This window comes from Excalfactoria chinensis, chromosome 3 (genome assembly GCF_039878825.1).
Source record: "Excalfactoria chinensis isolate bCotChi1 chromosome 3, bCotChi1.hap2, whole genome shotgun sequence".
Lineage (NCBI taxonomy): Eukaryota > Metazoa > Chordata > Aves > Galliformes > Phasianidae > Excalfactoria > Excalfactoria chinensis.
The window spans coordinates 90502897-90528634 of NC_092827.1; the positions used below are offsets into that span (position 1 = coordinate 90502897).

The 25738-nt window shown below is 42.8% G+C and overlaps 1 protein-coding gene across 2 annotated transcripts in view; it reads right to left on the bottom strand.

The window, feature by feature from the left end:
* Nucleotides 1-712: 712 nt before the first annotated feature.
* SYNDIG1 (synapse differentiation inducing 1) overlaps nucleotides 713-25738 on the bottom strand; it is a 58493-nt gene continuing 33467 nt past the window's right edge. For both annotated transcript variants that reach the window (XM_072333495.1, XM_072333496.1), the window contains exon 4: nucleotides 713-1206. In XM_072333495.1, coding sequence (XP_072189596.1) covers nucleotides 1048-1206 — 159 coding nt within the window. In that variant the 3' untranslated portion in view covers nucleotides 713-1047. The remainder of the gene's footprint in view (nucleotides 1207-25738) is intronic.

The window sequence follows — 25738 nt, forward strand, 5'->3', positions numbered from 1 at the left end:
GATTGGATGGAGGAATTCATTGTACAATGGATTCCATGCTACTTCGACCTCAGATTCAGTCTGCGGAGTCAAGTCATGCTGTAACCTCAGCTGTTCTGCATTGGGTGGGTCTGTGGGTCACATCTTAATCCAAAAACGAAGAAAGGAAAGAAAAAAATATTTTTTATTTCCTTTTTATCTTCTATAGAAACCCGCCAACACAAGAAGAGTAGGCAACACTGTTCTCTGCTAGGTCTCTGCTTCACTCTCAGGCAAATGAGTCCTGCCTTCAAAAACAAAGAAAACATATTCCTCCTCCTGTTGTTATATTGCTCTTTCAGAGAACCAGCCACTGTCCATGCTTTCTCAGATCTTAGTGCCATGCTCAGCGAGCAAGTAAAGCACAAGCTCATGCTGGCTGCAAAGTTCAGGTCACCAAGAAGGTATTAAGAGAACAGCTCAGTTTGCCAGCTTCTTGTAAACACCATATTGCAAAGAAGGCAAAGGCAAAATAACCTTCTCCACACCTCTCCTGGCTTGTTTCCTTTTCCTTTCTGTCTTTTCTTTTCTTTTCTTTTCTTTTCTTTTCTTTTCTTTTCTTTTCTTTTCTTTTCTTTTCTTTTCTTTTCTTTTCTTTTCTTTTCTTTTCTTTTCTTTTCTTTTCTTTTCTTTTCTTTTCTTTTCTTTTCTTTTTTTCTTTTCTTTTCTTTCTCTTCCTTTTCCTTTCTCTTCCTTTTCCTTTCTCTTCTTTTCTCTTCATTCCTCTTCTTTCCCTCTCCTTCCCTTTCTTTTCCTTTCTTTTCCTTTCTTTTCCTTTCTTTTCTTCCTTTCTTCCTTTCACAAGGTTTCATGCAGAGAAGCAGGACTTGTGCATCACAAATACAGCAACTACCTCTGTCTCTGCCAGCTTTCCACCCTACTGTAATGCACAAGCCCACCTTAGCCTGTACCTGCCCCCAGAAGGTGTTTATATGTCTCTGGATCTTTTTGGAAAACCATGCAGTCTGATCTGCGGTGGAGTTCTGCAGTGCAGGTGCTGGGTGGCTGGTTGTCCCTCTTTCCTGAGGCTCATAAGTGATTGTTTTTGGACAGATAGGCAATAAGAGCCACAGCCACCCCAACATAGATGCCAGTTCCAATTGTGATGGACAGCACAGCAAGGAAGAGTGCTCGTCGGGAGCTGGAGCTTGCATGGTGGAAGTCTCCCTTGGCTACAGCTTTGTTTGTCTGCAAGATAAACAACAGCAACAATGCAACAAATTTATTTGTTTCATTTGAAAATCAAGGTGAGATACTCTTTTCTTGGCTGAAACATGCTCTGGGATATGTCAGCAAACTGACTGGAAATCAGCTACATTTTTTAGTTGAATTAGATTATTTGTGCAATTAAGATGATGACAGTACCAAAGGCATTTCAAGCAGTATTTTTAAGTCTCTTTAAAGTTAAACATGTTATAGGATTTAATACTATGTGTCACGTTGATTCCTGAGATGGCTCAGTCTTTCCTGGAAAAGTGGGTAGATGGGCCGTGAGCCAAGGATCTGCTTGTAAGACTGATCCAGAGCTCTGGTAATGGCATCATATCTTCTATACAGTTTTGCGTACCCAAGCAGGTGTCTTGAAATCAACCTGCTCAGCTGGAGTTCCCAAAGTGACATGCCAAGCATTCAGGCTTGAGCACAATAAACCTCACAAAGTTGCAGCTTGTTAATACAGCTGAAATAATGAACACAATATACAGAACTGAGCTGATTTGGAACTGTGGTGATCCCACGGTCACACTGACTTCAACTGGATGGCCCCTGTTGGAAGCTACATCTGGAGTTTCAGGTGTATTCAAACCCTGGTTCTTATAACATCCTATTTCCAAGCATTCTCAAGAATAAGACCCAAAACAAAAGCAAAATTCCCTCTCAAAGCAGGCAACTGAAAACCAGCATTGGGTAGAACTGATCTACTCATTGACAAGGCTGCCTGGCACCTTCTCAGTGGTTCTCAATCTGACAGCATGATGAAAGGAGGATGTCTTTTTATGAGCAGTGGTGGGATATCGACAGGGTTATTCAGAGGCAGTAGCAGATCTGGTACCTATAAGAAAGATCTTTTAAAAGCATATGAGCTCCTCAAGGTCTGAGACAGTCTTTGTTCCCTTGTTACAGTGGGTGAAGAATTCTTAATGGTTTAACTGTGTTTCTCCAAAAATGATCATTTTGCTGGGACACTTTCTGCTTCACTGTCATCTAAGTTTTGGGGCAGTTTTTGCTCTATTTTCATTGTTTTTTACTATCTTACTACTCAGAGCAATTTATGGCAGCCAAATGACAAGCTTCCAAGATGACAAAAAGGCTTCTGGCCTTTCTGTCAATGACTTTATCAGAACTGTCTCTTCTCATTCATCAACCTAATTTTTTAAGCATAATGCCTTATAAATGTTCTAGGAAGAAACAACATCAAACAATACATACTAAAAGAAAGTGGGACCAGGCTGTAAGCAGGAGGAAAACAACCATTTCCAAACAACAGCATATAAACAACTCTCGGGTTTACACTTGGCATCATGTCCTTCAGTTCAGATGGAGAAGACACCCTATCCACTTTGCAAAGACAAGCCCCTCACCAGGATAACTTATGATTTCAACAGTATCTTGCTTGGGACCTTCAGAGACTCAAAAGCAGAACCCTTTCTGGAAAAAGCACCTGTGCTTTAAGGATCATGGACACGTTTACTAAGGTTGCTTGAAAGTCTTGATAATGGAAGCATAGAAAACGTTACAAAGAGTTGGCCATTCAACTCTCCTCAAAGACTTTTTCCAAGCACTTTCTATTCATCAGAGAGTTAATAAAAGCCTTGAACAGAGAGGCTCCTATTCTCCAGAGTTAGGTTGAATTTCCCAAGCACAAAGGCAAATTCACAGCACTGAAGGTATTTGTGCCTTTGGATCAATGGAGGTAAACAGTTTCAGCGTCCCCAAAATGGAAGAAAAGTTTGAGAATGTTGGAATGTTTCAATCTGATATTTCTGAAGTGACACAATATGTCAGGCAAAATTCTATCATGTTTTGGACACACCTCTTTTAAAAGAAACTGTACTGCTTTCCGATGGCTTTTTACTTTATTTTATTTTATTCACTTAAAGATAGACCAAAACTCAAAGGCAAAAGAAACCATTAGCCCAAATGTCAAGTAATCTGAGAACCTGACACTACGTCTTGAATGGATTCAATAAAACAAGTAGGATCTACCAAAAAATGACATGTAAAGCAACCCAAGGGGATTCAGAAGGCTGATTGGTTGGGCGCTAGTGGCCTTTTTTTTTTTTTTTCTGATAGAATCTTCAACACAGAGAAAAATCAGTTCAGAAAGAACAGGGTTTTTTTTTATTGATAAGCTCTTTGAGAATGGTCCTGACCTTTGTGAAAGCATAGCACCCATGCTGAAAAATTCACCTCCTTACTCAAAACCAGATGTCTTGCATTAACTATGTCTTGCCATAGAATGTCTGAATTTTACAGCTTCTGACACTGTGAAATAGTTTGATTTTACTTGGGGAACAGGCCCACACTTCCACACAAATCTTAATTTCCAATAAATTACCTATTGCAAGTGATTTATTTATTTTTTTCTTTTACTCTAATGCATGTGTTGTGATTTAGTAAAATCAAAGCCTTTCTATATGCAATTCTGGGTGTAGAGAGCATTAGTAAGAGTACATGGGAAGGATAATTGTACGTTCCTCCTTTAGTCCGTTCATAAAGATTTCCACTGGGACGGAGAAATTACCAGCGCATAAACCACCCTCCATTACTGTAAGACCAATCTGAGGGATACTTATGACTAAGAATATTCTTTGTTGTTATTCTAATTACTAAAATAATCCTGACTCCCCAGTGTCACTATATGTAAATTATGTCTTTTATGCAGTTCTGGAAAAGAGTTACTACACAAAATGCAATTGTGGGCAATTTTATTAGGCTGGCATCTGGCAACTAATAAGCAATTTTCTTGAATTTAAAACAAACAAACAAAAAAAATCCCAAAACAACCCTCCCAAAAACAAAACAAAACAAAACAAACAAGGACCTTTGGTATCTCTGTGTACTTCAAGAAAGTCCCTTAGTAGTAGTAGCCATCCAGTAGCTTATGGCCTAGCCCATTTGATGCCTGAAGCAAAGAAACAACACTGCTTTTGGGAGTATTCATGCCCAGGATGACCATGCTCTAGAAAATGCCATATAGGATTGGCTGATGTGCCAATGGTACAGAGACAATGTTCTTCCAGCCATTATTACCCAGTCTGGTAATGGGTTTCTGGGAGCTTCTCTTGGCAGAGCCAGCTTTCATCTCACTGAGGCAGATGATAAAATATTTCCTTTTATTTTTTCTTTCCCCTGAAAAGCATGGCCCCAGCTATTAGTATTACCCAGCTGAATACTTAGCTGGCATTATCTGGCTCATTGTGCTTGACTGTAGAGGGTATTGTAACAGAATTATAGAATTTCTTGGGTTAGAAGGAACTTCTTCAAAAATTATCTAGTTTCAACCCCTGTACCATGGGCAGGGCTGCCTCCAAACGGATCAGGCTGCACAGGAACCCAACAGGAACCCTCAGTATCTCCAGGGATGGAGCATCTACAGCTTCTCTGGACAGCCTGAGCCAGTGCCTCACCGTCCTCTCTCTGTAGAATTTCCTTCTGAAATGTAATCTAAGTGTCCCCTCTAGCTTAAAACCATTCCTCCTCTATTACTGTCTATCACTATCAATCTAAATGCATAAAAAGTTGTTTTCCCTCCTGTTTTTAATCTCCTTTTAAATATGTCAAAGACTGGTGCAATAATGAAGATCCAAATGCCCTATTAACAAAGGCTTTGATTCACTAAATCATATTCAAGATAAATGCCTTGATTTAAGTACTAAGATCTGCAAAACAGCTATTCTAATGGGCTTTAAAGTGGGTGCAGAAGTAAGCACTTTTCCTAATCAGAATTATATCATCTTCTGGAGTTTTATGGCATTTCCTCCCTTCCTTGGCAAGATTGTGCCTGACAGCCAGATGATTGATGAACCAATTTAACGCAGTCTTTGGTCAGCAGTGGGACCAACAGGTTTGATAAACAGAGCATGGGATGAGTGCAAGAGACAGGATGACTTATGAGTGGGGAAAAATTCATCACATCAACACCAGGTTCCCTCACTGTGCAGCCAGAAGATTACATACTTTTCTTGCAAGAGGTTTGTATCGCTGGACTAAGCATGGCTCTTGGTTTGTGGACGTCCAGATATGACTGCTGACCTGCCAGCTATAGACATAGGTTGCCATGAAGAGCAAGATGGTCCAAAGCTGAAAACAGGGGCTAGAGTCAGCAATGAGCCTCAATCAATCCTGCCTCCTGCAGGCTTTGGAAGTAAGCTGGGAGCTGGGAAAAGGGCAGGGGTAGGAAACAGGGTCTTGGAGAAGGTGCAGAGACTTGGAAGTGTTTTCTTTCTTTGTTTCACTAGCAAAATGAACATCCTATTTAGAAACAATTTCAAGGAACTTCCTTGGAGTTTCCAATTGAGCTTCTGCAAAACATATTCATCATGTTTCTGGACTGCGTGTTTTATGGACTGAGGGAAAATGAATACTGTACCTCCACAGATGCAAGGCCAAAACACTGCTGCATCCCACAGTGACTCATATATCATACTCACAAAACACCTCATCATAAATTGTATCTGGAGACAAGAAACACATTGATCACATTTATTAATCCTGCTTCATCTCCAGGAAGCTGGTGAGCAGGACTAACCCAATGTGGTAGAAGAGGGAATCCTGATCAGGTGGCAGGAGAATTTGTTTTCATTTTGTGGGGTGACATATCCAGCAGGGAACAGGGATGTGCAGGTTAAACAGTTCCTGGCCAGATCAAGAGTCTTACTTCAACTGTTGTGCAAATATATGCCTTAGAACAAGGAGTGACTCATATAGAAGCTGCTTCTGTTTTCCTCCCATTTCCTCTCCTCTATTTTTAAGAAAAACCCTTATTGTTATTTTTGACTTGTCCAACTTGTACTTCCAATCTTACCTTTCTGGGCAACAATATCTCCCATCTCCTGACTTACACCACTTATTTTCTCCGAGGGCAAGAAAAGGATTCCAGAGCCTTTACTAAAGATACAGATGGGAAAAGGATGAAGTCAATGCTTGTCTTTGGACCATGACTGCCAGTCAGCAGCAAAAATGCATGCAGCTGGCAGGCATCAGGCACATGGGCTGGAACATGGCAGAAGTTTTCATGCTTGAGAAGAGCTCTCTCACAACAAGACTACTCAAGTCCTTTAAGACAGCTCCACGGGCAGATACGGTGATCCAAGTAAATGACAGATGGTCCTCCACTCTGTCAGGTATTTGCAAATTCCTTTATAACTACAATAACACAGAAATTTGGGCTCAGTAGAAACTGAAGGACTCTTTTAGATGTTTCTGTCATTTTTGCTGGGAAGCTGACAGAGGAAATGGACATGAGACTCAAGGGGCCATTCCCTGCCTGGAACTTGCTGTGGAAACTGTGGGGAGTGGATGTCACCTGAAATACAGGCACTCCTATATAGACTCACAAAGCTCCCAGACTTGGGGCTGAACTTGATTTCTGCTGATGCTGAAGTATTTTTTTTTTCCTCTTCAAAGATGGGTGTCCAGCCTCGGCTGATGTAGCCTTTTGACATCAGTGTTCAAAACCAATTGCTGGATCATCTCCAGGAAATTCTAATCCATGCTCCAGTGTTGATAGGTAGAGATTAGTTACTTTGGGATTAATAGCTTTCCTTCAGAGAGGCATCAAGTCTCTTATAAATGCTACCTTGTACATTTAGAGGATGGAAAATGTAAGATCTTGACTGTAGCCTGCTCTCGCTGTTTGATAGCACCAAGATCCAGTTGGAATAGCTTACAGGGACAATGTTATATGTGAGATGATGATGAGATACCATGAGTGGTTGGGGAGTGATGACTAAAGGATGATAAAAGAACGTCAACAGCACTGTCTTGACATCTGGAGAAGGGATAAATTGGTATAAGCAGCAGCTGCTGCTGCTTTGCTCAGAGCTCTGCCAGATGTCCCAAGTGCTCAGAGTGGAAAAACAAAAGCCGGTATGAAAGCTCATCCTTTGAGGATTTCTTTCTATCATGAATCCTCCTCATTCTAGTAAACAGATTTGCGCTTTCAGTGGCCATAGCATAGCACTGTGTGATGGAAGTGCATCACCGTGTGCATTTGCTGTTTTCCTGTGAATTACTAACTTACTCCTTACCATGACTGCACAGCAAGGCAACAAAACACATGCTGGAAGCAGGAGCAGCTGTCTGCACAAAGGCAACAAGAAAGAGTATGGTGAACATCTTGTGTCTGGAGGAGCCTCTTCTGCACAACTTCATGTGCAGTTTAACCAAATCTTTCTCCAGTCATTCCTTTAAGTAGCATTTCTCATTGGGTGAGCATCATCTTTGCCCTGCAACAACGTAGCAACTGCCAGTTTGAACAAAAGCCCATCAAGCTCTTGAATGAAGATGGCTGACTGAAAATAAGAGAATTGTGCAAGGGGATTTTTACTACCACTTAATTGACTGATGCTGTTTTCATAGCAGGGAAAGAATTTGGAACAATGTTTATTCCCGGAAGCTTAAGGAAGGCTCAGAATTATATGTGAATGGGAAAAAGGAGGCATAAATGAAGACTAGGATGAATTTGCCTCTTACGGATATCAACTTTCATAACATCTGGGTTTGAGCCATTAGATCATTTTGGTATCAGTATTTTCTTCTGGAGTTCAAAAATATGACGTAGGCTAGAACATGATTCAGCCCCCGGCTGGTGCTGCCTGTGGTGTCTGATTGTATATTCAAGTGCAGATAAAACTATAAATGTCCGAGTGAGATTTCGACACTTGGAAAAACAAGAGAATAATAATGAGAACAGCAGGCGTAAAAGGCCTGAATGAGCAGAACGCGGAGAGATGTTTTTAGACTAGCTCCCCAGCAACAGCAGTTCATTTGATTGCACTTGAGAGGATGAGATAGTGATATGAGGGCAATTTTGTTTTCCTAGCAGATACAGTAATTTGAAACCTTATGGCAAAGATGATGATCTTCCCCCTTCCACTTTGTTTCTGGCCCCCCAAGTAGTCTTTGCTATTCTGTAATGAAAGAGGAGAAGAAAATCTGAGGGAGGGCAGCAGCCATGAGGATGGCATATGGCTTCACACCAAGCCAGGTGCCTAAAAGTCTCACATGAAGTGATGACACCAATCCCGAGCTACAGCGTGAGGGCTCCTATTTGGGATCAATTTGCTATGCCTTGGGGTTTGTTTGGTGTAACCTGCTGGTGTTTCACTCCCTTCTGTCTGCCTCTAGTCCCCTTCCTCATGGCTGATGGGTCAAAAAGCATGTCAGTGGGTACATCTGCTGCAAAGGCTCTGGTCTCTCCTCTACAACATAGGTCACACAGCAGAAGAAAGGGTAGAAGGTGCTGCCCAGTGCTGACAGAGAGTATCCTAGCCCTTGTCATCCCCCCACCTCTCACCCTGAGAAAAGAGAAGAAATGGGGCAATTGGTTCTTGGGGAGGGGGGAGGTTGGGTGGGTGTGGATTCTGCCTTGGGCAACATGATCCACATCTCATAGTAGGAGACAAGAACAGAACAGAGGGAGCACATTTACTTATCCTTATGATGTGGTACTTCATCCACATTCAGACAATCACCAGAGAGCAAACGATGAAGACCACATATTTCATGTGACAAGACTCCTTCTCCACTTCTGCATTTCTTTTACTTCCCTGAAATCTACGGCAAACACAGTGGTGGGAATAAAACCGCACAGTCATATTTCTTCTTTCATCAGTTCTTAGTTTTTCATCTAGTCTTGATGCTCTTTCCCTTCCTCTCTTGGAGGGGCAATATACGTGATGCAATTGGCTTTAGCAGACAGATGTGATCGATGTGGAGACTGCCACTCCAAGAGGGACTATGTAGAGTGGGATATGAGGAAAGTACCCGAGAAGGCTACTCTTGGAGAAAACTGTTCTTGGGTTTTCAGGTATTAAAAAATCTTATAGGCATGAAAGGTCACAGCTGCATGTGGTTTAACATGCCATCTCTTCCTGAAGCATGTCATGGAAAAACAGGGAAAGTGAGGCAGGAAGGGAGAAGTGCTGCAATTTTGCAACAAAAAACAGAAGCTGCAGTAAACCCAGGCTCATGAAAGGTATCCTGATGCCACTGAAGTTCTTTAACATCAACCAAAAAGAAATCTAACTAAATTACAAAGGCTTCAGAGTGTCTACACAGAGTACTCATTGGTTTTAATGTATTGCTTTAAGAGGAAAATCAGTCTAGACTGCTAGAGCTTTCTCTATCAGCCAGCTCTGCAATAAGTTAACGCACAGAGTATGAATAAGGCAACGAGGCTGTTCCTCCCCATTAAGGATGTGATGTTTGAAAAGAGGCAAGGAGTTTTGTTTAGGAGCCCACAGAAGAAAATGACTAAATTAATTTGGGGCACAACATTAGGAAAGTACAACTGGCACAGCTGGAAATGCTGAATGTCCCCCCCTGCCCAGGTGACAGTAGCAAACCCAGTAAGTGCCATGAAAATCTCAGCTTTGGATACTTGTTTCATGTATCTCGAATGTCTGGGATTCCTTGCAAGTAGTGGCAGAGATATAAGTGGCTCTGGGAAAATAAATAAATAAATAAATATTTGAATCATTTATAGCAATCCTTAGGTGTCTTGTTTTATTATTATTATTATTTTTTTTTTTTTTAAGATTTGCTATCCTTTCTTCTGATTAGAATGAATAATCTACCCCTGCTACTCAGAACCAAATGGTTTGATTTGGTCAAGTAACTTCATTTAATCGCATATGCTTTTTTATGATACTTGATTCCCTGCAATTATTGAAGTTCACTTGAGATTAACCTGGTAGTCTTCTTGTTTTTTCCCCTTTTTCCTTTTCTTTTGTTCCCATTTTTCTCTTTTCTATAATTATTCTTTTGTAGTAATACTTTTTTTAATTGCCCCAGGTATGGGAGAATCAGATATTCACACAGATTGCCCTGGGATCCTTGCACTACAGCCCACTTCCCATCTCACATCTGTGCAGTGCCAGTTACAGAGTGACTCATTCCAGGACAGCAAGGAGAGTTTGCTTCTAAGACTGAGTAATGAAGCAGGAGAAAGTATTTGGGGGATTCTCTACCTCTAGCTCATTTGTTCAGCAAAGTGCATCTTTTAAACACAAGGAAACAAAGAGTCATGGATGAACTCTCTCTCATTCTGCTTGCATAATAAATAACCAGAGGGGGTCAGGTCAGAGCACTGGATGTTGAGTAGTATCTCCGACTAACACTATGTTTTTATGAACAAGATAGTGAAGAGAATGATCTGGTATATTATTACTGTTGAGCATAAAGGATTCTGCCATCTCTGGGTACTGTTGCATCTGACACTGAAGATGTGGAACTGTATTTACTTTTCCTTTTGAAGTCGGCAGCAAAGTGTTCTCTTTCAAGGGACAGTTTCAAAGAAGATATTTTATTAGAACTTGTATTTCTGAATTCATCACTGAAATTTTAGCAACTGATGTAGTGTGGATATTATTTAGGAACAACATCATGAAAGCAATGCAGAAGCACATGGTGCCATTTGTTTATGGCGCCACTGGAGACAGATTCTTGTGTTGGGTGGACGCTTGGTTTGACCCAGAGTTTTCATTTATTCTCTTATTGCAGGTTTGTAACTCAGGGTGATATGCTGAGTTAATCCATCAGGCTAATATTCTACTCCTGTATCTTTTTAACTAAAGAGCACTGATTTTGCTGACATAAAAACCGCATATATTTAGGGTCAGAGCTCAAGGCACCACATTTTGATCAAAAACTGTTTACTCTTGCTTAAAGTATTTAGAAAGCACTGTGAACTACAGGATCCCTTAAGCTTTCCGCTGTGATTTCTGTTACTATTTCTATCTGGAGCTTCTGAGCTCGTAACCAGTATAGAATACTTAGTAATTTTGGAAACTTTCTGAGATTAAAAATCCATCAAAACAACTTATTTTCTGAAAGGAACACACACATACACACACACATATATGTAACCTTAAGAAGCCAACAGAACAATTTTCCTTTGGCTTTAACATTTGCTGTTACACATTCCATTTTGATTTCCTTTCAATAACTAACTTGTTTCTTCAGAAACTTGACTCTTTTTGAGCCCTACTCTTATCGGGGCTGAGACGGTCTCAAGTGAACAAGCTGCTGTGGAGTAGTGACCATACTAGAAGAATGGCCAGGACCATCTCTAGATATTTTGTTAATTGCTCCTGGATGCAGACCTGAAGCTGCCTCTGGATGCAGACCTTAGAGAACACCTAGAAGGGGGATAGCAGGGGATGTTATCTGTGACTGGATAGCTCATATAGTGGAGGAGACCTAGGAACTGCATTAGGTGGTGTAATCACTGCAGCACAAAGTTGTTGTTCTCTGTCTCTCATGCTTAGCCCTCAAAACCACTGTTGGATGGGGAAAAATGAACAAGAAGGAAAAAATATGCTTAAAGAGAGGCATCCTACCCACACATCCACCAATATCTACTAATGCCAGCAATACTTCTGCACAGAGGAATCTGGAGAGCATCCTCATCTCTTAACTCAGCTCCACACTTATTAGAGGAGGACTCAACAAGAACTCATTTTTTCCACTAAGGAGAAAGTTCATCAGCAGCCCTGAAACAACTCATTTGTATTTGTCACTGGTGCTGCTGGCGTGGAAATAGAAGGCCTAACCTTGTATTAAGCTGTCAACACCCTGAAATGACTGCTTCATCTTTCCCATGACTCAGCGTCTGTAAGACAAGAACTCCATGTTCTCCAGCAACAACACTGCAGCATGGTCGTGCCAATAGATTCTAGCTCCAAATGCTTTGTGTGCAAAAGTCTTCCCTCCTACAGTGCAGCACCCCATGCATACAATCCTGTGCATCAGTTGTACACAGCATTGCGTGTGTGAGACCTCGGCCCCCTGTAGCTTATTTCTGCTCCTCATGTTGGGTCTCTGTTCCTGGTTCACCCTTTCTTTCTTCCTTTCTCTCTTTCTTTCCTCTTGCTGCTGCTAAGGAGTGAGTCACCTGCCAAGCACTTCTAAAAGCTTTCCCCAAATCTGTCTGGCTGCTGACATCACACAAAGACCAGCAAGACCCTGCTCCCCAGGTGTCTTAAGCAGAAGACTGACTATAACTGTGGGACCCCTATGAGCCTTGCAGCATAGAGCTGCTGATATTCCTGTCTGTGATGGCAAAAACACCCTGCTAATGCACCTTGCCTGTATCTGAGCCAGCTCTTTTTCCTGTGCTCAAGAGGAAAGCAAACGGGCTTAAGATGTACCTCAAGTATTCTCTAGCTTTGGTACTCTCTCTTCCTCCAACATCTTACTAACTCCTGCAATAACCATCTTGTAATAATGTTTTATTGCTGCAGACGTGTTCCCTGACTCTTCTCTTGTTACACTAAAGAAGGAGCAGAGCTGCAGCAGTTCTTACATTGGTGTACAGAGACCATTATCATTTGATTCATGGGGGCCCCCAATCAGAAGATAGTGGAAGGAAGAGGCCATCCCAAAGGTCTGCTCCCCCTTTAACAACCTGCTTCACAGGAGTAGAGCTCTTCCTCAGTGGAAACCATCAGCACACAAACAGGAGCCATGATTGTCTAACAGAGAGAGCCCAGATTGCTAATAAGGATCTCTTTTAGAGGCTCTGAGGGGTCATAAACAACCTGGTAAAGTTTTTTAATATCAAATAATTATTCCAGGGTGTACAAACAAGAAGGTGAAGTCTGCTCCCCTTCTCTTTCCCTTTCCTTTTATCTATTGCATGCATATGCTAATACCTCACTGCCTGCCATTTAACTGGTATCACTGCATCTGCCTGAAGGAATGAAATATGAAAGACAAGCCAGAAGAATGACCACTGCCTGCACCACACCCTTGGCAGCAGGAGGGCAATGCATCTGCATATACATCCCTGTCTGCATGTCCTGTGCCTTGCAGGGCTGTCACAGAGAGGCATGGACTGCCCTGGCACAGGGCAGCAGGACACAGCTCACGTGCCCCTGGTGATAAAAGCCTCAGCAGGATGCAAGCTGATGATGGGATTTGCTCTGTGAAATGCAGGGCACAGAAGTCAGAGCAGACTCCCTTTGATTTGAAAGGATTTTACACCTTGCTCTCTGACCCCTTCCCTTTAAGGTAATGGAAGCAGTGTTTAAGTCTGGGTGTCTGTCAGGATGAGAGCCACTGTAAAGAAGCAAGCCCCTTTCACACATCCATCAGACAACGCATGCATCATTTATCTTGAATGCACTCATGCCAGGGTTTTCCCAAGAGGAAAGATGAGGAACAACAGACCCAGCTCATTCACACAACAGCAGTCCTACAGGGAAGGGTATGGGGGATGTCCAGAGGTGGTAGCAAGTGAGCAGGGGGAAGGTCAGGTGCAGAGATATAAACTGGGTGAATGCTTGCACATAAAGCAAGGGAGTAGCTATAGCAAGGCTGTGATAGTGAGGCACAAACCAGTCCTGATCTGATATCTGTTGTGTTTATCCATCAGAGAATTTCAGAAGCAAGTCATTCATGTGGAGAGGGATTTGATAGTTAATCATTGCAGAACTTGCTCTCTCCCCTCTCCCTTTCTCCCTCCCTCTCGTTCTTTCATCTCATTGCACCACCGGGTTAATACATGTTTCACGACTGAAACACAACCTTTATGAAAATATTCCAGTAAAATATTCATGAACAACCATTTTCCTTATTTGATCAGCGCTAAATGACTTTGCACTCATTATGCAGCCAGAGGTCTAAAGGACTGCTGCTGTAGTGCCCTGTTCTCCCCCATTGCCTTCTTCTGTTCCCTCTGTACCTCTCTCACTATTTCTATGCTGAAATCCCTAGGGACAGTTTCACACATTTTTTCTTATCATTCCCAAGGTATTAGCTGTGACCTGTACATTATCTAGCACAATAGGGATCCTTGTCCTGGGCAAGTGTTGGTAGCAGTGAGAAAGGTACAGATGGTACAAGAAGCATCTTAGTGACACTAAGTTAATCATCCACACTCTTTTCCTCCCTTAGAAAACAGCACGGGTCTGGGCTCTGAGCCTTTTTGGAACATGATACCAATGTTATTACAAGATGCTGTCTGAGGCATTATTCCCTTTCATTTCAGATACAAGGTTCTCACAGAGGCAAGGATGCTAGCAACAAAAACACCCTAAGCAGAGATTAATGCGTATTGCATTTTTGCTTCCGTTTCTTTCTCCCACTACAGAAAAGCTGTCTGTTGACCAAGGAAAGATTTCTTTCCAGCACAATGATGGGTACAGCCCTCATTTAGTAAAGTCAACTCATGGTTCCTCAGCCAAACAGCAGCAGCATAAGCAAAACTTTGAAAGATAGCAAACACAGGGCACAGCTCCATCCCTCCTGACGGGAGTGGGTGCTGTATGACTTCGTCCCAAACTCTCTCACTAAATGTCTCTGTGACATTTAAAACCTCCAGCTGAGACAGATTTAGATGTGCTCAACGGAGTCTGCATGCTGGAGGGCGAAAAGGACTTGAGTGAAGTTTCCACTAACAGCAACCCTTTCAGGGGATATGTGCAGTAACATCACACAGGCTGCTGCAGGGCAGAAAGAGGGACTCCTAGTGTCAATAGTCATGATGGGGAGAAAGTGGAGTGTCAGAAAATGGCAGATCTAGAAGTCAGAAGGTCTCCAAACAGCCCTGGTAGGTGGTACAGAACAGCTGCAACTGTTGGAGATTTTGGCAGCCTTGGGCAGCAGGACAGATGGCAAGTGGTGTGCACACTACTAGAAGCCCTTGGCTTGTGCTGGATTCCAAAACAGACTGGACGTAGGCCCTGCCTTTCTACAGTGCTTGCTGCAAAACTGCAGATTGAGATCTCCCTCTCACAATTCAGCACTGGGTAATGTGGCAAAGAGCCCTGGGCTTGGGAAAGAGAATACTGTGAAAGCTGAATGTGAGGTTTGAACCATCTGGGACAGAGACAGACACGGTACCATGTAAAGACAAACGCGTCAGGACTGAGAATGGGAGAAATGGTATCACTAGACTGGAACCAGTCCTCTTTCAATGAACTCTCTTACTATTGTATTATTTGCAAGGATGTGTCTAAGAGCAAGACTGATTTACATCAACCCTCTTGTTGTCTCCCTGCCCCTCATGCAGCAGCACCTGACATGCCCGTGAGGTTGTGGTCCCATACACAAGTTGAATGGAAAGTCGTGAATTTACATCACCATCCCATGGCCTTTGAGGGGCAATTGCTCTTGGCAGCACCTGGGTGTGCGAGGTCTTTTCCACCTGGGGTCCTGCCTTTTCACCAAGGTAGCATCTTCAGTTCTGGCTTTTCTGTGGTCTGTCCAGATTAAATGGCTGGGACATTCCAGTAGCTAGAGAAACTGTGAATGAGCTCCTTAGAGAAGCCCATCATGTTTGAATTTCTTTGTAGCACACTTTGGGGCCAGATCTATATATTTCTCCCACATTCAGTCCTGGAAAAATCACTATTTAATCCAGCTGGGGCCAGCAGAGCATACAAAGGAAACAATAATCCTCTTGAAGCTGTCTATGTCTGACTTGCTGCGGTCCATGATTATACGCTGATGAGTAGAATACCCTTGATCTTCAGCTTTAATGCTAATTCCTTTCCTCATCATTTCAGCTGTTCCTTTCTAATGCTGGATTTCCTACTTCAGCAACAGGAGGGGAAGTCTGGCTAATTCAATTATAGACGAGAGTGGGGCTCACCTTCATTTTCCTCCTCACTATTAAAGAAAAACTTCCCTTTTCTGGTAGCAAGGGCAATGTGAAGCTTGGCCTCAGCCTCGCCTCGCTGAAAAGGTTATCGCAACTGGATGTCAGCCTGCTCATGTCACATTCACCTAGGGATAGAATTTCTCATGCACAACATTCATCTTTGTTTCCATTAACATTTCTATTGTGATTTACTGTTGTGTTCAGAATTTCCAATAAAAATTCTGAGCAACAACACTTAAGCCTTCAGCCTGGAAGGGAATCGCTCATAGAAGAGGAAAAGATGGTTACAGGGCCAAGTATATCCTGCTTTCTTAAGGCCCCTGCCATCCTAAAAAGCCACACACCTTTTGATGGTGCTTTACATCTTTGGAAAATGAGTGGGCAGAGGTAGTGTGAGGTGTTGTATACACTATGGGGCACAACAGGACCATGCAAAGAAAGATGCACTGCCCCTCATAGCACATCGGCTGCCAGATGATGACCAAAATTCAGACAGCATAGGCCTTCTATAGCAGAAAACTAAGCAAGTCTCGGTCACAAGTACATTTCTACTCTGACCTGGTGAGCACTTTACCTGCGGGATGCAGGAGAACGTTGTGGGATATGGAGCTGGCATTGCCTGGGATGGAAAGCAAGGTAGAGCAATGCCTAAAGCAAAGCACAAAAGGTGAAATGCAACTTGAATATATGCCACAAGGTCTTATTAACACTTACTTATAAAGCAGGTGTATTTATAAAAAGAATGCAATGGCAAGAGAAAACTGGATGTCAACATTCCTGAAACTGCTGAAATCCATTTAAACAAAAGCATGAAGTTCTGTGTAAAACCATAAGAACTAACAACTGTGACATTTATGGACCTCGGTTCCCACTGCCATCCCTGTCCCTCTTGCACAGATACTCTGCAGAACTAAGAGTGTCTATTTCCTTGGAGCACTTCCTATCAACAGCCATCAAATTAATTTTGCTATGAGAAAGCCAAGAAAGAGCTTATTCTTGGAATTCCAAGGACAGTCATGTCACATTTGGAAGCAAACTACACACGGGAGTAGCTTACACCCCATGGAGGTGTAAAACATGGTTTCTTGGGGATACAAATGCAGAACACCCATTAGCACATCCAGCACGGCTTAAGAGCAGATGGAAGGTGAACCAGGTTAGTGAGACAATTATAGATGCTAATTTCTGAACAACATGCACAGAAGTTTGCTACTCTTGACCTTGAATAAAACACCCTTATTCACTTTCTGCATCAGTGCTAGTCTATGTGCTTCTAATGCAATTTAAAGAAGAAAGCCATACCCCCTCAGTGCTGCCATCCTAAATCTGAATGGCAAACATTTTCCACAGTGGATGATGGGGATGATTTGGGAAAAAAAGAGCTGCACAGTAATTGTGTAAAACACTCTGAACAGCCAAAATACTAATACACAGCAATGTTGAGTTATATAAACAAGCATCTGCAAAATCATGACTTGTTTATGTGTTTTCTTAACTGATGGCTACTAGGTCACCATTCTGGCGGCAAGAAAGTGGTTGACTGGCTGAAAGCTAAGACAACTTCTGTTTTGGCATGCAGGCTGATCACTGCATAGAAGCAATTCTTTATTTTTAAAGAAGAAAAAAGAAGTCATGATTTCATTTATGGTGAGTGGCTGGAATTTCAATAATTTATCTCTTTTCCTTTCTTTTCTTTTCCAAAATACGTGCATTTATGTAGTTGTGACTTTCAAGTGTGTAAAGCTTTTTTAGCCAGCACTTGGAATAACTGCTTGTCAAGGAGTATTGAAATCAGGCCAGCTACACACTGGAGTAAATTTAGGAACATTCCTAGGTCTGCATCTTAATTAAGGGTCCCAGTTTTTGTACTCTCTTGCATTACACTGAAATGAATAATGCATCTAGGGAAGGAAGGAAGAACTTAGATACCTCTAATGGCAATGCCTGTCTTGAAATGAGACAGTGAGTGGCAGATATGTCAACAGTATAAAACCAGTGTCACTCTAAATGCTGGGTCATAGCTTAAATAATACAGTTGGTCAATAATACATATTGGTTTCCTTTTTGAAAAGGATATAGTTAAGTAGTAACTGTTGCTAAATATTTTCATAGTTCTAATTGCCTTAATTCCAGGCAAAGACTTTCCTGGCTTGTAAAGGGCCAGAACATTATATGTGTTTTTCTTTATGTGTTACAAGAGCAGAGCCCTCTTCTATTAGCAGAAGTTCTACTTCTGAAATCAGACAAACAAAGCAATATGGTGGATGGATGGTAGCTATTGCACTGGATGATGATCTCAAACCTAAAAATGGTTAAAACCTGTTACCTTGCAGGCATGTGAAACTCTCTCCTCCATAGGGATACATGTCTAACTCCGAAGTAGAGAAGTATGTGACCAAAGAGAACCTTATTCAGGGCAGTGTGGGTAGTATTTCAGGCTGAGATATCTTTATTGCCTGTCCCTGAGCAGTTCCAAGTTGACCTCTCTCCATGTGCCAAACCTGGATATCATCCCTTTTCAGTAAGGAGGTGAAAGGAGAAAATGGAGATCTTGCTGACAGACATCCACTACCTTGTTCATTGTCTTGTGCTGCTTACTGAACTCCTCTGGGACAAACAGGGAGTGGAGCTGAGTCCCCAGGAGAAGAGCCACTGAGCAAAAAAGTCACTGATGTTCTCTGAACACCGGGCCTGTATTTACACAAGTTATTCAGGTGTGCAATTACACTTTTGCAAGCAGATAAATAAGACAGCATCAGTATTTTCATTTTATATATAGCTATTTATCTTGGAGTTGTACAGTCTCAGATGCAGAGGCTAGAGGTGGCTGATTTCTTATGCCAGTTAAGATTTTAGTGATGGAGATGGAAAGTGAGAGAGAAAAGGCAGAGAGAGAGAAATCAATTTATGAAACATAGCACTGAAGAAGTACACTGTGATGGCAAGAGACTGAAATAAATAAATAAATAAATAAAAGCCTTGCTGCAATTAGGCATGCATAATAAATAACAGGAGAAGGCAAGCAGCTCTCTTCAGCGTCCTGTTACTCCTCTGGAATTTGGAATTTATTGTCATTTGTATGCTATATCCAAAAATATCCTACCAGCATCATGCAGTGGGCTGACAAAGCTTTTATCTAGAAAAGCACAGAGCACTTGGTCAGCTGTGATTTCCATCCTGCCCTACAACAGTCTTCTCCAGCCAGAGGGAATGCCAATGCTGATGATGTCACAACAGTGCCAGTGGCTGGTGGCACAGGTTGTGCCCTCCACACAAGGAGAGCCATATGTGCAACTAGGCAAAACTCTACAGAAAAGCATAAAGATCACACAGGTGAACCACACAGTGACTAACAAGAGACTTAGGCACCACGAAACAAGAACAGCAGCCAGAAACCCAATGGCCTTCCCCTGTAATACTCAGTCTTTGCTAATGTTCCTGGCATTGGAATTTGTCTGTCCACACTTAAAGATAGAAACATTCTGCTTTAGCTCTTCCTCTACTGGGCTCCTGAGGCTGGGGCACATCCAACTCTTCCTTGAATTAATCAGAAGGGGACATTTTGAGTGTATACAAACCTGTGCACACTTGTACACACATATAATATCCTGTAAATAGATGGAAAAAGAATTCAAAAGCCATTGGATGGAGTTTTGAGTGAAGATAATTCTTATTTAGGGGAAGAAGTTGTACTTCATTGCCACTGTCAGGTGATCTGTGTCAAGCGGGGGTGGCATTCGTGTTTTGCAAATGGGCCTGGACTATCTGCATAGAGCTGCAGCTCTCTTCTCTGTTGTTAAGCTTCCTTTGAAACTTTCTGAAACAGTTTTTTTACACCCACCCACACAGCAAATGACATGCTCTGGGGCTGCTCAGGGAACTTAGCAACACACTTCTGCAGGGAAGCCATCAGCAGCCTGATCTCAGGCACTTCTCAGTGCCTGCACCAGCACTTCCTCCAGCTTTCCCTTCAACAACTGCAAAGACATCATCGCTGCTTAGCAGGGGTCTCACCTCAAACAAGAGCTATCTTTTACACTAATAATCAGAAACGCACTGCACAAAGTAGGTGGAAAGCAGAATCTTGGGTTGCCCACCTTGCACTAGCTGTTGTTTAAGAATAAACAGATGGCTGCAGCAGGTCCTCAGGGCAAGGATAGTTGGTGATGAGTTATAGGAAAGACCAGGAGAGGATGCAAATGTGGCAAAGCACCAGCCTAAACTGCACTGGAGTTTGTCTCACTCTTTGGTGCAAGGTGCTACCTCCAGTTGCTGTAAGGGCACACAGAAGGTTTCCCATGCTCCTTCCTTCCATGTCCACAGGGCAGGCTTCTATGTGAGGAGAAGGGAGGTGGAGAGCCAGACTGCATGGCTCAAAGAGAGCTAAGATTCTCTATGAGTGTAAATGACATTGGCAACCACATACGGGAGAGGTGCCTATCATGGCCGCTGCTAAGGAAAAGAACTAGATGAATCCTTTGGGGAGAACAGAAAATGTGTGAAGGATTTGGGGCAGACAGATATTGTGTATGCACCAACCACTGCCAACCCGGTTCAATCCCCAGTTCTCCTCTGATGTCTCCTCATCAGGCTATGTAGCTGGTGGAGTGGGCGCCTCACTTTTCCAGGCAGCAACTGCTCCAGGCTTCCTTACAACAGAGATGTGCCATCTGCAGTGGTGACTGGAGGTGGCCCAAGAGCAGGACACCAACAGAAAGTTGGATTCACTGGTTCCATTTGATGAAACAGACCCACCCCACATTATGTGCAGGCTGATTTTTTGGGAAGTCAAGTGAGGATTTAATGTAGTGCTCCCATTTCATGAGAGTATATACGAATCCTTGGAAATCTTTTAACTAACAGTGCCAGACTCAAAGGCACTTTGTGGAGGCCACCTCTTCAGAACTGAAAAAGCTAAAGATCACTGCTTGCTCCACCAGCAGTACTACTACCCCCTCATCAATTCTGAACCAGGAAAAACCACAAGCTTGCATAACACAAAAAACAAACACACCAAGAGAGGCAAGGCTTCCCTATACACGATCTCCAGCAATTGCAAACAAAACAATGCTGTAGTAAGTGCAAAAGAGTGGGGCAAGGACAATGCGCTACTTCCTCTCAACAGCCCCTTAGTCTTCAAAGAACACTGCTCGGAAGGTTGCTGTGGAGCAGAAGCTGTTTAGAGATCTCAGATCCCTTTGTTCATTTTGTTTGTGTCTTTTTGTGGTGAAGATCTTAGCAAAAAACATCAGCCTGGCTAAAATAGGCACTGACAGACCTTAAATATTAATAAACATATCTGCCTTCTGTAATTTGAAGTAACGTCCCAGATAGGGGTGCTGTGAAAGCAGCTGTTTTCTTGCTAAGTCTGGCTGAAGAGGAGAAGCACGTCAAAGGAGGGATGTGCAGAATGCAGAATTTGCAAAAGAGGGCAATGGAAATAGCTGCGACTGTTAGAACAGCACACAGAGAAAGTCCTCCTGTTGTAAGTGCTGAGTTACATTGGAGGAAATAGTTGTCAGCTGGTGTAGATAAACAGCCCCAGCTGCCTACGAATACATGCCTCAAGGGGGAATTCATCATAGCTCTTTTTTCACCAGTAAACTTGCAAGGCAGAAGCCTAGATTTACAGAAGCAAACAAGCAGGGTCTGGCTGGCAATTATTCCTGAAAGTGTTTTATGGTTGTTTGCCTGTACATGAAATGTGATAGAAGAGCACCACTCTCTATGATGATTTTTTTTTTTTTTTTCTGTGTTAAAAAAAAGTGTTAAAAAACCTGGGGGGAAAAAAAATGAAAAAGAAAAAGGGAAAATACTTCATTTCCAATGCTCCAAAGGAGCTGCAGTTTGCTTGCTGCATGCCTCCATCTCATCTGAGGACCCATGTCCCCATGGGAATGCCGCTCCACCGTGACAACCATGGTCAGGGAGCTGGAATGCTTATGCATGGAGTCCTACCAACACTCAGGATGAGAACATAAGGCAGGAGAGCATTTCTGCATGGAGGCTCGTAGCCTTTGAACTGAAAAAAACCTTTGTTTTCTCTCATTTTGCTTTGCCTGTGGCATTCTCATCAAAGTACTTTTTCCTCCTTCTTGTTGAACTCTCTTCTGCAGGGAGCTAAAAAAGCAACTAAACCACTCTGCTTTTGGACTAGCTGTCAAACCCTTTGTGATGGTTGTAAACAAATCAACACAGCCTGCTGGGATGAACTGATAACTATTCTTAGTCATTCAGTATAGGTTTGCTGAACATGACCAAGCACTCTTCCTCCTGCTTCATTAAAAACCATCTTTCACTATTAGGAAATAGGGAGTTAATACAACAAAGCACCAAATAAGTAAATGCCAGCCCCTAAATACAGTCTTGAAGTCAGCAATCTTACAAAACCAGTTATCTCACTCTCTAGGAAAGCTGCCAAAATAGTACATCATATGCAGTTTATGTATGATATCACACCAAGGAAAAGTGAGGAAGTTGCAAACATTCTAGAGCTCTCATCAGTTTGGCAAGATTCCCTTCCCCAGCCAAAGGATAGAGCTGAAGAAAGAAGTGAAATATAGACTATCCTGGAAAGATGAAGACATTGCCTAAAAGCCACGGAATCAAAGCCTGGCTGTGTAGCATCACAAAGAACACCTCTCTGATAAAAAGAGCAATTTAGAAAGAGCCACACCAGGAGCCTGACCTGTTTCATCACTCAGAAAAAGAGCAAAGAGGATTAAGCAGAAGTAATCTTATATTATAATGGTAGATTTTCTATATCAGATTGCAGTCACTCCTACTTTCCTATGTGATGTTCCTAATTTTGAGGGGGCAGTAGCTCTTTAGGAAACACTGCTATAAACACACCATGAGGAGTCAGGTTCTGCTGCTTCAAAGCAAATGTGGTTAATTGTACTGTTGTCCAAGCAGAATGCTAGAAGAACATCCTATGCTTAGGATAAAAGTAGGTGAAATTCAGACACTCTGTGAGTTTTTGTATCATAATGAGTGAAAAATAAAACCTGATTTTTAAATGCACGATTTATGACCAATGGAGAAGAGTCACAAGGGAAGACTGAATCTCCTGGTTTATGAGTTGCTTTTTGATTATCAGGCCCACCTATTTATGAAAAAGCACTGTATGTTCAGGACTAAATTCCTACTGCAGGTGAAATTTTGAAGCCTTGAAAGACTTTGCAGGAGAGAAAACTCTTCCTCTGCTCAAGCTAATGGAGAGTATACAGGTGAGAGGAGGCAGGCACTGAGTCCTTACTGCAAATTCTACACTGATCCTTGAAGAAATGACACAGTTTTCAGTCCCATTCACCTGACTCCAAGGCTCAAAAGAGTGCTACCATTATGCTTGCAAAGCTGAGTGGCAACCTCGACAGGAGAGTGAGCAGTAGCAGACTAAGATTTGTAAACGGTCTAGTTGAGAAAAAGGCTGCAAACACACCAGTTATCAAGTAGCCAGTGAACTGATTTGAGGCTGAGATAGATTGCTTCTGTGTGAAATGACACATCGGTATGCTTTGTTTTTTCCTGAGCCATGCTGAAATTACAGATCCCAGCACAGAGGTGCGATAATAGACCAGTTCCAGTGTGTATCGAACTGGCACCAAGAGAGGATTGTGGCAAAACCAATGATAATCTTTTAGAAATCCCAAGCTCTGCCTAGAAACATTGCAAAACCATTCCTGACTGTTCACCTCTACTGTTCTGCCTCCCTGCTTTCTCCTCTCCCTCCCTTTTTCTTCTAGAAAGCTTTTCCTAAAGTCTAACACAGACCCACTACACTGCAATCTAGGGCTGAATTTCTTTGACTGCTCTGAAGCAGACACAAAGTATAAGCTTACTCCCTCCTTGTTTGTATCTGCCTTTCCACGCACTTTGACACCATCCCTGCATTTTTCCCTGGACACCTCTTTTCCAGACCCTCTCTAAGGCAGAGAGGAGTCTTAGCTGGCACAAAGGAGCTGGCAACACTGCCACGCTCTGAAAATGCAGGCAACAGCAAGAAGGGAGGGCTGGCACAGGCAGAGATAATAATATGTATTATACTGAATTTTATGTCAGGACCAGAAGGCTCTTTATTAGATGATTTTCTTCTTTACTGCTCCCAACGGAACAGCAAATGCATATATTAGATTGTAAACCTCTACAATGCAATCTATGTAAATCACAAATATAAAGCCATGTAATGGTCCCTCATGGTGATCCAACAACAGCATCATCAGCACTGTCAAAGCCAAAGGGGGCCCATTATTGCCTGCACTAGCCGAGATAATAGGAAGGACTTTTCCCTCACTTGGGTTTCTCCCCTAGCTCAGCTCTGCTTGCTAAGGTGCCAGCAGCTCCTTTTGTTACTGGCATGAAAACTAACTCACGAGGGCTGTGTAAGCAAAGCCCCTGCTCAGTTATCCCCCAGAGCTCCTCCTGCTGGAGGTACATGGGAGCCTGCAGCTGAGCAACCTCAAATGTAATATCTACTCAGTTACTCGGCTGGAAATTTCAGTCACGGGGAACTAAGAAGATTGGCTGTAAGGGATTCTCTGAGGATGAGGCACGGACAGAGGAAGTGGCCAGAGAGGGCACAGACCTTCCCAACACCAGAAGATGTGGTGTTGTTACAAGGAGATGAATCCTGGAAGGGTCAAGACGTGCTACCCTTGATTGTAGGGCACCATAACCCAGCCTTGAGTTTCTGGGGAGCCCTAAATCAGCCTTCAATCCATTTCTTTCCCATTTTCTTCACCAGGGGCTTGAAAGAAAATGTACAAGAGGCAAAGTACAGCACAAAAATGCTCGCCATCCAGGATGTAGGAAGCAGTTTGGGGGTGCTTGTGCCTCTAGCAACTGCAGGGAACCTGCCCACAGACAGCTCTGTTTCATGCTTGCCGCTGGGGAAGCACATTCACTCACTGTGAAAGATGCCATTAGGAAGAAGCTTCACCAGAGGAAAGCTCACTAGTGAAATGATCAGTGGCACCTAATTTCCTCTTAAGAGGCATTTGCCTCCTGAGGGTCAAGTTAATGGAGTCCAACCGGGTGTTGATTTGGTTATCATTCGCTGCTAGGTAGATGGATAGCATTGTCCCGAGGCAGGCAGTCTGTGTGCTAATGACCCTTCCATGCAGGCAGAGAGCTATCTGGATATGCCTGTGACAAACAGCTCACTGGGGAAGTTAGCATAGCCCAGGGGGGTGCCAGGCTACTGCCAAGCTGTGAGAGCCTTTGGTGAGCTCAGATAACACTGGCTGCAGACTGCTTGCTTGGTCTTCTGCTCCCGAGGTTGCAGAGGGCTTTCTGAGGTTGATGTTGGCTCCCTGAGCTACATTCAGGAGCCCAAGAACTGAGCTTGTACACCACAACTCTATAGCACTGAAGGATGCCACCTACCTAGCAGGGATTCAGTCAGGGGCAGAGATGTGGCAAGCATCCCTCAGCCTTGTCTGAGATGGGTCTGGGTTCTGTTCAAAAGTACTGTGACAAACACTTGGCCATTGAGGGATGCTCTAGGACAAGTTATTGCTCCCAGTGAGTTCTACCAAGGCATCAGGAAAGCTAGTAGATCTGAAAATTAAACCACTAAATCTAAATGAAATCACCCAAAGAGACACATGACAAAGCAGCTGTGGGAAGTAACATCAGCAGAAGACATAGGAAAGAACTTGTTCCCACTTCCACTCATTTTTTAATCTTTGGAAAGACTCTTTCAGCCTGAAAAGGCAAGATCTGCTTCAGCCTCATTTGGTGCCTCATGGAGGTTCAAAATAACCTCACGGCCCCTGCTCTCAGACCTGGGGTGAGATACACAAATGACTGAGGAATTTCTTACCCCTTCCCACTCTTTGAGAGAACATTGTGTCTGTCTCTAATATGGTTTTCTTGTTTACCATTCTAAAT